General features: G+C 44.7%; 1 protein-coding gene across 17 annotated transcripts in view; it reads right to left on the bottom strand.

Moving 5' to 3' along the window:
* The window catches only part of PROM1 (prominin 1), a 264,828-nt gene that overhangs the window by 132,213 nt on the left and 118,473 nt on the right, over window positions 1–14,142 (bottom strand). For all 17 annotated transcript variants that reach the window (XR_013220084.1, XR_013220088.1, XR_013220081.1 and 14 more), the window contains exons 6-8: window positions 11,180–11,300; window positions 9,371–9,434; window positions 8,718–8,807 (exon numbers count right to left, since the gene is read on the bottom strand). Coding sequence is in view for 6 of the 17 variants with exons in the window: in XM_077280016.1 (XP_077136131.1) it covers window positions 8,718–8,807; window positions 9,371–9,434; window positions 11,180–11,300 (275 nt within the window). In the remaining 11 variants the exon portion in view is untranslated. The remainder of the gene's footprint in view (window positions 1–8,717; window positions 8,808–9,370; window positions 9,435–11,179; window positions 11,301–14,142) is intronic.

The following is a 14,142-nucleotide window of genomic DNA, read 5'->3' as shown; positions in this document are numbered from 1 at the left end:
GGTGAGGAAACCAGTGAAGTGAAAAGATCAAGTTACAAATGCATTCTAAGGTAAAAGCACTTATCTTACTGGACACCAGTGTAATGTCAGATGTAGTGACTGCTGTCTGTTAGCAGTCACATGGTATTGTAAGATCAATCGTCGCCATGTGATTATCAAAACAAATACCTTCACACTACGGGGAAGTCAGTTTTAAGTTATTAAGGGCTCATAAAATAGCGGGGTATATTGTAGCCTGGGGGGCTATAGCTTGGCCTAGGCTATTTTACACCCCCGGGTATAGTTTGGCTTAGGCTATTTTACACCCTCGGGTATAGATTGTCTTAGGCTACATTACACCCCCGGGTATAGTTTGGCTTAGGCTATTTTACACCCCCAGGTATAGTTTGGCTTAGGCTATTTTACTCCCCCGGTTATCGTTTGGCTTAGGCTATTTTACACCCCCGGGTGTAGTTTGGCTTAGGCTATTTTACACCCTCGGGTATAGTTTGGCTTAGGCTATTTTACACCCCCGGTATAGTTTGGCTTAGGCTATTTTACACCCCCGGGTGTAGTTTGGCTTAGGCTATTTTACACCCTCGGGTATAGTTTGGCTTAGGCTATTTTACACCCCTGGGTGTAGTTTGGCTTAGGCTATTTTACACCCTCGGGTATACACTCACCGGCCACTTTATTAGGTACACCATGCTAGTAACGGGTTGGACCCCTTTTGCCTTCAGAACTGCCTCAATTCTTCGTGGCATAGATTCAACAAGGTGCTGGAAGCATTCCTCAGAGATTTTGGTCCATATTGACATGATGGCATCACACAGTTGCCGCAGATTTGTCGGCTGCACATCCCAAAGATGCTCCATACAAGGCAGGATGGATCCATGCTTTCATGTTGTTTACGCCAAATTCTGACCCTACCATCCGAATGTCGCAGCAGAAATCGAGACTCATCAGACCAAGCAACGTTTTTCCAATCTTCTACTGTCCAATTTCGATGAGCTTGTGCAAATTGTAGCCTCAGTTTCCTGTTCTTAGCTGAAAGGAGTGGTACCCGGTGTGGTCTTCTGCTGCTGTAGCCCATCTGCCTCAAAGTTCGACGCACTGTGCGTTCAGAGATGCTCTTAGGCCTACCTTGGTTGTAACGGGTGGCGATTTGAGTCACTGTTGCCTTTCTATCAGCTCGAACCAGTCTGCCCATTCTCCTCTGACCTCTGGCATCAACAAGGCATTTCCGCCCACAGAACTGCCGCTCACTGGATTTTTTTTCTTTTTCGGACCATTCTCTGTAAACCTTAGAGATGGTTGTGCGTGAAAATCCCAGTAGATCAGCAGTTTCTGAAATACTCAGACCAGCCCTTCTGGCACCAACAACCATGCCACGTTCAAAGGCACTCAAATCACCTTTCTTCCCCATACTGATGCTCGGTTTGAACTGCAGGAGATTGTCTTGACCATGTCTACATGCCTAAATGCACTGAGTTGCCGCCATGTGATTGGCTGATTAGAAATTAAGTGTTAACAAGAAGTTGGACAGGTGTACCTAATAAAGTGGCCAGTGAGTGTAGTTTGGCTTAAGCTATTTTACACCCCCGGGTGTAGTTTGGCCTAGGCTATTTTACACCCCCGGGTATAGTTTGGCTTAGGCTATTTTACACCCCCCCTCGGGTATAGTTTGGCTTAGGCTATTTTACACCCCCAGGTGTAGTTTGGCTTAGGCTATTTTACACCCCCGGGTATAGTTTGGCTTAGGCTATTTTACAGCGCCCGGGTATAGTTTGGCTTAGGCTATTTTACACCCTGGGGTGTAGCTTGACCTAGGACAGTTTACCCCCAGAGGTATGCTCTGGCCTGGATAAACTATACTATATATATTGGTTTAATCTGGACAGAGGTTAATTTGGCCTGTTACACCGGGAACTAGTCTGATTGTTATATGTGGAGTCTAGAAGGAATGTTTCCTCTAATATGGAGCTATTAATGTCTGCCCCATGGGTTTTTTGCCTTCCTCTGGATCAAGATATGAGTTGAACTCAATACGGACTTATGTCTATCTTCCACCTTAAAAATTCTGAAACTATTAGTGCCTATGGCATAGGCAGCTTACACATCTTGATAGGCCAATGAGTGCCGAGGACTATATGAATGTTTTAGAACAACATATGCCCCCATCCAGATAACGTCTAATTTTAGGTTAGGCCCTGTATATTTCCACAAGACAATGCTAAACCACATACTGCCCCCATCACAACCGCATGGTTTAGCAGAAGAAGAGTTCGGATGATGAACCGGCCGCCTGCAGTCCGGACAGGTCACCGGTAGAAAACATTTGGTGAATTATAAAATGAAAATTCCGGCAAAGACAAGCAAGAATCCTACATTTGACAAGAATGGGACATCATTCATCTCCCAAAATTGTCCCAATTGTCTCCTCTCGTCACAGACATTTATAGACTGTTTGAGAAAAAAATGGTAGATATGGTCCAGTCCCAACTTTTTTGAGTTGTGTTGCTGACATCAGCTTGTAAATTAGTTATTTTTATTTTTTTTCAAATAAAATTGAAAAATGTCTAACTTTCATCCTCTGGTCTGTCTTCTATATTCTGCTGTGTATAGTATGTGGCTATAAGAGATTTCCAAGTTATTGCATTATAGTTTTCTTTAAATTTCACAGAGTGTCACAATTTTGGGGGAATTGAGGTTGTAGATTAATTTTACCTACCTTTTATAGTCATGCCATTTAAAAAAATTCTATGCAAGCTTCAATCCTATAATATCTCATCGCGTTTGGAGCTCTATTTTTGTGATATCCATAGAACCCAATTCATCATTTCTATTTTTTTTAATTTAAGTGAGCTTTTTTTAACTTGTGGTAATTGTTGGCATTTCTTGTGCCAAATTCTTCAAAATGGCACTTGTGGTTTGATGCCATTTTTGTTTTTTTGGTCTTTTACCTTTTTACTCTTTTAAAGCTAAAGTCACATGACCTTTAAAAATGTTGCAGTTTAGTCTTCAGATGCACAAAAGTTAAACCTCACCCACAATGATCAAATAAAAAACAAGTAAAGTAAACTGAAAAATGTCACAAATTAAATAATGAATAAACTGCAAATACACTGCACCAACAAATGAAGGGAACACTTAAACAACAGAATATAACTTCAAGTAAATCAAACTTCTGTGAAATCAAACTGTCCACTTAGCAAACAACACTGATTGACAATCAATTTCACATGCTGTTGTGCAAATGAAATAGACAACAGATGGAAATTATTGGCAATCATCAAGACACACTAAAAGGAGTGGTTCTGCAGGTGGGGACCACAGACCACATCTCAGTACCAATGCTTTCTGGCTGATGTTTTGGTCACTTTTGAATGTTGGTTGTGCTTTCACACTCGTGGTAGCATGAGACGGACTCTACAACCCACACAAGTGTCTCAGGTAGTGCAGCTCATCCAGGATGGCACATCAATGCGAGCAGTGGCAAGAAGGTTTGCTGTGTCTGTCAGCGTAGTGTCCAGAGGCTGGAGGCACTACCAGGAGACAGGCCAGTACACTAGGAGATATGGAGGGGGCCGTAGGAGGGCAACAACCCAGCAGCAGGACCGCTACCTCAGCCTTTGTGCAAGGAGGAACAGGAGGAGCACTGCCAGAGCCCTGCAAAATGACCTCCAGCAGGCCACGAATGCGCATGTGTCTGTACAAACGGTTAGAAACCGACTCCATGAGGATGGTCTGAGTGCCCGATGTCCACAGATGGGGGTTGTGCTCACAGCCTAACATTGTGCACAGACGTGACAGAGTCTGGAAACGCCATGGAGAGCGATCTGCTGACTGCAACATCCTTCAGCATGACCGGTTTGGCAGTGGGTCAGTAATGGTGTGGGGTGGCATTTCTTTGGAGGGCCGCACAGCCCTCCATGTGCTCACCAGAGGTAGCTTGATTGCCATTAGGTACCGAGATGAGATCCTCAGACCCCTTGTGAGACCATATGCTGGTGCACTTGGCCCTGGGTTCCTCCTAATGCAGGACAATGCCAGACCTCATGTGGCTGGAGTGTGTCAGCAGTTCCTGCAAGATGAAGGCACTGAAGCTATGGACTGGCCCGCCCGTTCCCCAGACCTGAATCCGATTGAGCACATCTGGGACATCATGTCTCGCACCATCCACCAACGTCACGTTGCACCACAGACTGTCCAGGAGTTGGTGGATGCTTTAGTCCAGGTCTGGGAGAAGATCTCTCAGGAGACCATCCGCCGCCTCATCAGGAGTATGCCCAGGTGTTGTAGGGAGGTCATACAGGCACGTGGAGGCAATACACACTACTGAGCATCATTTCCTTGTGAGGCATTTCCACTGAAGTTGGATCAGCCTGTAATTTGATTTTCCACTTTGATTTTGAGTATCTTTCCAAATTCAGGCTTCCGTCAGATATTAATTTTGATTTACATTTAAAATTTTTATATTTTATTGTTCTCAACTCTTTCCACTATGTAGTGAATAAAGATTTACAACTGGAATATTTTATTCAGTGATATCTAGGATATAGTATTTTAGTGTTCCCTTTATTTTTTTTTTAAGCAGTGTATAAACTGACTGAATAGAACCATTTTTACTCCAGAAACAAGTTCAAGACTACGACAAATCTGTGTCAGATAAAATAAAAATAAAAATATTCTTCATGCCATACTCACCAGTAGAGGGAGCTCATGGGCCTACTATATACTATGTCGCTATTGAGCAGCATGCAGTGACTTCCTAAGCTCCACCTAGTGGTGGCTACAGGTAGTTATAATGTTGTTATCTTTTAAATGTCTATGCAGAGGGTTTTGAGCTCTGTATCAGAAATCCCTTGGAAAAGTAAATTTGCCAGTGCCAAATTTTCGACCAATCTAGATGAAAACATGACGTTTATGGGTGGATATTCAGTTTAAATTTTATTACAATAAGTGCATCTCTTCTTTAGGTAACAGATCTGTGCACAATATTTCCTAACAATTCGAGTAACTATTTATTAATAAAATAGGGCTGACATTTCAATTCTCTAGTAATAATTGATCTTGATCTTTATGTTTGCAGAAATTGGTTGTGGAATGCAGGGCATTGTTGAGATTAATACCCCACTCCCACTCGTTTCATAGGTTGTATCTCACTGCCTGTGCTGGGAAGTCAGAGTTCGACATTCCTCTGCAGTGACATTATGCTGCACAGATGAGTAACGCCGAGCATTTCAGCAAGAATTTACAGACAACAGGGATAAATCATCCGAAAATTAATAATGTTGCCATAGGACAACTAAGTGTTTGCTGTGCTCTTACTGTAAGAGCCCTGGAGGCCTAACTCAATTGTATCAGGTGTGATTACACAGACCTGTTTGGACACATCCCACACGGTCTGCCATCATGGATGAAAACCTGACATAACACTGATTAATATGACACAATCCTGATATCATTGAGAGAACCAGAATCTTTACATAGATTTAATGCCGCTAATGTTTCATATCTACTTTTATACTTTGATCCTTTGTTGTAAATTGTAATATTAACTTAGTAAGATACAACACCCAGATCAATGACAGGCGAAGATCTATGGACAGTATGAATGGCTTCTTGTTACAGCAGTGCCTCCTGTTGGGACGCCACCCTGTGCACTCACATGTCCACTCTCTCTCGGCTTCTGCTCCCTCCCAGGACCTGTGCATGGCACACAGGTCTTATGAGTGTGTGCTTAGGGTGCACGCGCTCCCGGACAGCGCGTGCAATGCTAAAATTGTCCACAGCCAATGGCTGGGAGACGTTTAGTATATAAGGCATCCTCCCCTATTGGGAGGTGCCTTAGAAACCTTACTGATTCAGTGTGTATCCTACTAGCACGTTGTTAGGTCCTTGTACCCATGCTCTCTTATCCTGTCTGTCCTATCTACTCCTGTTCCAGTCCGTCCTGCTGAACTCATTCCCAAATCCGACCTACCTGTGTCTAGTTCTAATCCTGATCAGTCTAGCCCGCACCTGTGCCACTAACCTCACTTGTCCAGTGTGAACCTGTATCTGTAATCTTGTACCTGTTGCCGTCCCGTGTCCCTGTACAAGTCCTCCTTGTGCCCGATCCAACAGTGGTCTTCCAGCCATACCATTCCGCCAACCAGTTCCTGGCCAGTCCTGCTTCTCTGTCCCCTGTTGGGGTCAGCCACCACAGCTCCGTGGGTCCTTCTTGGAGTAGCCCCTGGCATTCATCTGGAGCCAAGTCTAACTCCACCATCAGGGGCTCTAGCGAAGAGTCGGATGTTCGCTTAATTACTCCCCTCCTGGCTCTCCCCAGACTGTGGCATACTGGTTCCACAACCATGTGTGTAACACTTCTCTTATGTTCAGAGATGTAGCTGGGCCTTCCTTCACTAACTTGGGACTAAGACTCAGCCCTAGCGTTGCATCAATGATAATTTTTGGCAGCAATTATTGAGAGTTGTTTGTAAGATTTTAGCCAGGAATGTTTGACGTGGAAATTTTGCAACATTTCAGAGGAAAACATACCTTAAAAGCTGCCTGCGACTGAGCCGCACAGGAGACTAGGTGGAAAGGCAGGTCCCCGACGGCTTCTCCCCACCCCCTGCCAGTGACTGACAGGTCTCTCTGTCTACACCAACGCAGGGAGAGACCTGCGAATAGATCTGCACAGTGACTCAAAGTCAAACATACTGGACATGGTGAAACCAGGAAGTTAGAGTCTGAAACATGCTGCCCATGGATCGAGCAGCAAGTATTAATTGTCAGAATCCCTATAAAATGTTATTCTCACACTGGCAATATGTTTTACAAAGCTCAATACCTCTATTATTGTTAAAGGAGTCGTTGAGGTTTTGTATGAAAGTCTGCAGTCGCGCTATGTGTCTGCAGACTGCTGAATCCTCACAGTGTGCGCATTGCACGCTGTCACATTCTCCAGTGCCAGCGACGAGAGCGGGCAGTCATGTAACAGCAAGTATGTGATTTGTATACATGAGGTCACATGCTGACTAGACATGCTTAAGCTCGCACGATTCGCTTGTATTGAGTGAGGTTGTGCACGTCTAGTTGGAATGTAGCCGAAAGTATGTAAATCACATTCCTGCGGTCACGTAAACGCATAGTCTTACCGCCAGCATCGGTTGGTCTGGTAATGTGTATTTCCTTCGGCCTCTCTGTGCATCCAGATTCACAGAACTGAATGGAGAGTAAAGTGAGCCCTTGGGGGTCATTATTAGGGGTAATGATAGCTGCAAATCAGTGCAAATTTAAAAATTGTCTGTATTGGCACACGATTTATTCTGTAAGTCCAGAAAACTGAGATCACATTATGATTTTTGGAATAACCACTTAATACTCTCATATAGGCAGAGCTGCTTGACTGTTGTTTCGCTAAGAGGCAGCCTGGGACAGTCACAGAGTTAATCTGCCCTCCCTAACTCGGAGCGACACACTACATTCAAATATGTCCCATACCATTTACAAGTTTCAGGCTGTATCGGGAAGCATAAGCTCCTAATTGCTCCACGTACCCTCTGCAATTGACCCAGAGTGGCAAATCAGCTCCTAATAAACCGAAGCTTCCTTCAGAATGAATACCGAAGAAAACCAAAAAATTAGAAAACCGAAAGGGTATTAGATAACTAATTACATCCTATAAAAAATCCATATAAGAAATAGGGGTTTAATGCAAAAGTACAAAATATTTTATTATAAATCACAAAAATAGATACAATTAGACAAAATAAGCAGTGAGGGGGTAGACAATAAAAACGTGGTGGGGTTTAGATGACATGACACAATTCCACTGAAGAGAGTAACATGACTAACCTGGTCAGAACGCCCGCAATAGGTAAAAAAGTATAAAGTACGAAATGCTCATGCCCAGTTACATGGAGTCACTGAATCCTGTTGATCGCCTAATGTGTAGATAAGTCATAACAACCACATATTGTTTTCGAGGAAAAATTAACTAATAAGACTAGTTAGTGCTATACGATTCCCAGGACCCAGTCCAGAGGCCAAGACTGTAATATCTGGCCATCCGATGGGATTCCTGAGAACCGCCACCTACCACCCAACATCCGGCTCTTGTTTTGATTAGCTGGCCTGGCGCGACATCCTCATTGCACAAGGCCAGCTAATAAAAAGAAGAGTCCCGGATGTTGGTAGATAGGAGGCAGTTTTTATGGCTCCAATCCAGCAGCCAGAGATCAATTCCAACTAATTGTAATCCAGAAATTAGGGGCAATTTATCTTCAAGGAGGCAAACAATGAAATTATCCCAAACAAATGGGAAGAACAGAAAAGCAGTTGGTTGGAGCTTACTATGCTTGTAAGAATTGGAGTCCATGGAAGGCAAAACTGGTGGGTGCCATGTCTCCAGCTGGTGCGGCACAGCAACAACAGAAGGAAAAAAGGAGGGAGAGCGGCATACCAGCGGATCGATAAAACAAGGATTTTATTTAACAAGCCATAAAAAAGAAATACAGGCATCCATGTATACATAACCTTGTATGTATTTTTTATGGCTTGTTAAATAAAATGCTTGTTTTATTGATCCGTTGGAAGTGCCTCTCTCCCTCCTTTTTTCCTTCAAATGGGAAGAACATTCTACACATCCAGCCCCATCATAGCAACATCGTAATAACCTCAATAATAAGAGCATTATCAAATGGACAGCTCAAATATTATAGAACTAATGCTTTAACAATAATTACCTCCTGCCATGTTGAGAACGCCATCTAAAGCAGGACGGACGTCTTTCCCAAGCTGATCATGGACACGCTCACCCAGCAAAGGCACGACATCTGAAAGAGGACATTTTCAGACAACCAGCAAGTAAGTAATATACTCGACCGTATATAACAAAGAGACTGTCTACAATAATCACATGCAGTGTCGGACCGGGGTGCCAGGGGGCTACCAGTCACATCAACTCCAGCGCCCCACTTTTCAGCTACATGCAAATATGACTTTAATCTCATTCACAAAATTCTATAGCGATAAACTGGGTAGATTATTAAATTAATCAGATGTTGCCTTTGTATATGGTGAATTAAGTGTATTGCACCAAGTACTGCTCAGATAAGAGGGTGGTGATCCACTCCTGCATGGAGGCCCACCGGAGGATTCTCCAGTTCTCCAGTGGACCAGTCCAGGCCTGATCACATGCATATCATGAAGACTAGTAGCCTTGGACGTAATGGATGATGATGGAGCTCCTTTTTTATCAGCAAATTAAGGACTAAACTATATTGGTGTGTACTCCTCATCATCCTCCACACTCATCACTGCTACGCCCACTAAACTGCTACTTGCCGTACATCCATAGGTCTAATATTACTACTGCTAAGTGTTATGTATTACTTACTGCTCAGCTCTGCCAACGCCTTCTCCTTGGTGATGTTAAACTTGTCCAATAAATAGTCAATTTGCTAAAAAGAAAAAAAATCAAATATAATAATGACATGAAAGGTGCCATGAAGCCAAGTGGTGTGATTGCATGTGTCTGTATATGTAGCTTAAAGGAAAACACCAGGAAAAATGTAGATGATGATGTGGAGATCTAGATGTGTCAGTCATATTTACAAGAAAAGAAGGGGTTAACACCGGCACTATGATGTCGGGTGGGTCGCCAGTGCCCCATAGCCCTAACTCAAGCTCTAACCCTAGCCCTGAACTGAATCCTAGTCCCAACCATAATCCTAGTTGGGGGTTAGAAAAAGTTAAAAGTTATCAGAACAATAGTGTTTAGGTTTTAGTTTTGTTTGTTTTGTACAGGGTGCACTTATTACAGAGTAATAGCCGCATGGTCCCCATACTGAGAGTTTGGCCACCTGGAGAAAATGAACGTTATTCCTCCTGGCATCCTACCACTTTCACTAATAGGGGTGCAGCCGACGTGGCTTCAGTCACTGCTCAGTACATAGTGAGCGGCGGCAGTAACCGCGTCCCCGGCACTGACTGACAGCCGGCACTGAACTGATGCACTGTAGAGCTGGCTGTCAGTCAGTGCCAGGGACGCGGTTACAGCTGCTGCTCACTATACACTGAGCAGTGACTGATGCCACGTCGGCTGTGTCTCTATGACTGAAAGCCCGAGGCTGCCCCAAGGAATAAAGTTCATTTCCTCCCGGCAGCCGGGCTTACAGTGTGGTGGCTACATGGCGTCAGAGCGCCATTATCCTACAGATTAATCACATACCTGCAGTTTAATATGTTTTTTTCAAGTCAGGTTCCATTTAAGGGGATACATCCCCAACTGTTTCATGGTTTGCAATATTGACCAAGTGATAGGAACGCTCGCCATGATCCTAAATAATTCCAAACATGACCGTAGGGTGGAGAAGCCGACACACGCACCTTTAGGGCTTGTTCACACGTTCCTTTTTTTGCTGCGGATTTTTCAGCTGCTGTTTTTGATAAACCGCAGTGCAAAACCGCGGTGGTTTTCACTGCGGTTTTTTGTGCGGTTTCTCCTGCAGATTCCACTGCGGGTTTCCAACTGCACTTTCTTATTGGTGCATGTGGAAAACCGCTGCGGAATCCGCAGAAAGAATTGACATGCTACTTCTTTTTTTCCGCAGAAAATCAGCGCGGATTTTGAAGCGGAAAAACGCAAAGTGGGCACAGCGGTTTTTGTTTTCCATAGGGTAACATTGTACTGTACCCTGCATGGAAAACGGCTGCGGATCCGCAGCTGCAAATCTGCTGCGGATCCGCAGCTGCAAATCTGCTGCGGATCCGCAGCAAAAACCGCAAAGTGTGAACATAGCCTTAATTTCCAGTTATGAGTTAAGAGATACATTGCTTTTTTTTTTTTTTTTTAACAAGCAGCTTATTTTACAACCAGTATAATAAAACTACATTTTACAATAAATGACAGATTGGGTTTTGTGTGAAGCCCGATACTGCCCTCTGTTGGTTATTTCAAGATTTACAATGCAGTGATTTTTTTTTTTGCTACGGATTCTAAAAAGTCTACACATTTAGGATGAGCAGAAGATAAATACAAACTACTGGTTCAAGAGAGATGAGCTCCTCCACCATAAACCCCAGCAAAAACATCTATAAAATATAATGAGTGCATATGTCATGGCACCAGCTGACGTGTGTTTACAGGCGTTGTATGTTCACATGTGCTCATAGTAAACAGGGCATTCATGACTGGGTACTATACCAGGGGAGTGTCCGCCAGCAAGGTCTTCAGGTCCTTGAAGTTGCTTTGCACCAGCTTTTTTGACCCTCGAATTTGGTCGGTAAGATTCTGATTTGCGGCAAATGCACAGAGAACGCCAAGACTGTGAGGAACAGGGCGATATGGTTACTACAAGCAGAAGCCCATGAAATCCTACACGAGAAGTCATTAATCACCTCACATCTGCAGTATCGTTACATGGCTGACTTAATCCAGTAGGTGGGATAAAATAAATGTTTATATGTGGCCATTGGGAGTTGCTCTCAGTGATTGCGGCTAAATGAGGGGCACTGGGTATTTGGGTTGGTTTAGATGACACCTGGGCAAAGTGCGGCCCCGCCACATCCAGCCCTCTGCCTGTCCCAGTCAGGCCTACGAACAGAGACAACCGAAGGGCTGAAAAAAGTGGCCCACTGGCAGAACCATGCGGCTGCCCTCCCCCGCCCGACATCCCGATATCACAGCTTTCCACATCTTCAGGGTGTAAATAGCGGTGAATATAATGGTGGAGGAGGGAGCCGCCAACTCCGTCTTTCATCATTTAGCACAAGCAAATGAGAAAGCAGATGTGATTGCATCACTACATCGGGTCTGCTGTGCGGAGCTGCAGTGCAAGCAGCACAGACTGGAGCGGAGCACCGGGGGAACGGGAGCGAGGAGAGTATGTGTGGGGGGTTTATATGTCCATGTGCGTGAGATATGTGTCTGTAAATAGGGGGCTAGGTTAGGGCTCACACTGTATATAAGGGGGCTGTGTATGGGATCATTCTGTACACAGGGGTGCTGTGTGTGGGCACATACTGTATACAGGGGTGCTGTGTGTGGGCTCATACTGTATACAGGGGTGCTGTGTGTGGGCACATACTGTATACAGGGGGGGTGCTGTGTGTGGGCTCATACTGTATACAGGGGTGCTGTGTGTGGGCTCATACTGTATACAGGGGTGCTGTGTGTGGGCTCATACTATATATAGGAAGGCTGTGTGTGGGCTCAGTAAATATAGGGGGCTAGGTTAGGGCTCATACTGTATACAGGGGTGCTGTGTGTGGGCTCATACTGTATACAGGGGTGCTGTGTGTGGGCTCATACTATATATAGGAAGGCTGTGTGTGGGCTCAGTAAATATAGGGGGCTAGGTTAGGGCTCATACTGTATACAGGGGTGCTGTGTGTGGGCTCATACTGTATACAGGGGTGCTGTGTGTGGGCTCATACTATATATAGGAAGGCTGTGTGTGGGCTCAGTAAATATAGGGGGCTAGGTTAGGGCTCATACTGTATACAGGGGTGCTGTGTGTGGGCTCATACTGTATATAGGAAGGCTGTGTGTGGGCTCATACTGTATATAAGAGGCTGTATGAGCACATACTGTATATAGGAAGGCTGTGTGTGGACTCAGTAAATATAGGGGGCTAGGTTAGGGCTCATAGTGTATATAGGGGGACTGTGTGTGGGCTCATTCTGTATATAAGGGGCTATGCCAGGACTCATACTGTACATAGGGCTCGCTCTGCATAGGGGGCTGTGAGTGGGCTTATACTGTATATAGGAGGCTGTGTGAGGGCTCACTGTATGGGCTCATATTGTATATAGGAAGGCTGTGTGTGGGCTCATATTATATACAGGGAGGCTGTGTGGGCTCATTCTGTATATAGGGGGCTATGCCAGGACTCATACTGTACATAGGGCTCGCTCTGCATAGGGGGTTGTGTGGGGCCTCATACTGTATACAGGAAGGCTGTGTGTGAGTTCATACTACATATAGGAGGCTATGTCAGGGCTCATACTGTATACAAATAATATGCAAAACACGGCACTCTGCTGGATGGTGAGATATGGTGCTCAAGTAGGGTCTCCAACCCGTCAATCAATGTATACAATAAACTTGGCACTCAAATCGGTTGTAAGATGAAGTTAATTGACTTTATTGCACGTCCCAGATACAGTTTCAACAGTTAAACGTTTTCGGTCCCACTGGACCTTCTTCAGAACAATTTCCAATTTATCTGGTTAAGCTGGTTACAGCGTGTTGAAGGAAAAGTCACCTTATAACGATAAACTGTGGAGCAATGCAATAAATGAAAAAACGAAGGGGCTCTAGGCGTACTAAGCCGCTAATGGAGTCTGTGGCCCATGATCAGGATGAGGAGCTCAGATCTGTGTGGCACTGGATCGCCAGAGAGGGACGTACTCCTGATCATGGGCCACAGACTCCATTAGCGGCTTAGTACGCCTAGAGCCCCTTCGTTTTTTCATTTATTGCATTGCTCCACAGTTTATCGTTATAAGGTGACTTTTCCTTCAACACGCTGTAACCAGCTTAACCAGATAAATTGGAAATTGTTCTGAAGAAGGTCCAGTGGGACCGAAAACGTTTAACTGTTGAAACTGTATCTGGGACGTGCAATAAAGTCAATTAACTTCATCTTACAACCGATTTGAGTGCCAAGTTTATTGTATACATTCATACTGTATACAGGGAGGCTGTGTGTGGGCTTACTGTATATAGGGGGACTGTGTGGGCTCATACTGTATATAAGAGGCTGTGTGTGGGCTCATACTGTATATAGGGGGCTATGTCAGGGCTCATACTGTATATAGGGGCTGTGTGTGGGCTCACTCTTCATTTGAGGGCTGTGTGGGCTCATACTGTATATAGGGGGCTGTGTGTGGGCTCATACTGTATATAAGGGGTTGGCCGCATACTTAGTTCTGTATATAGGGGGACTGTGTGTGGGCTCATACTGTATATAGGGAGCTATGTCAAGGCTCATACTGTATATAGGGGCTGTGTGTGGGCTTACTCTGCATAGGAGGGCTGTGTGGTGGCTCATACTGTAAATAGGGGCTATGTCAGGGCTCATACTGTATATAGGGGCTCTGTGTGGGCTTTTTTCTGCATAGGAGGGCTGTGTGTGGGCTCATACTGTATAGGGGGCTGTGTGT

Source organism: Ranitomeya variabilis, chromosome 1 (genome assembly GCF_051348905.1).
Source record: "Ranitomeya variabilis isolate aRanVar5 chromosome 1, aRanVar5.hap1, whole genome shotgun sequence".
NCBI lineage: Eukaryota > Metazoa > Chordata > Amphibia > Anura > Dendrobatidae > Ranitomeya > Ranitomeya variabilis.
This window is presented reverse-complemented; position numbering and strand designations above follow the sequence as displayed.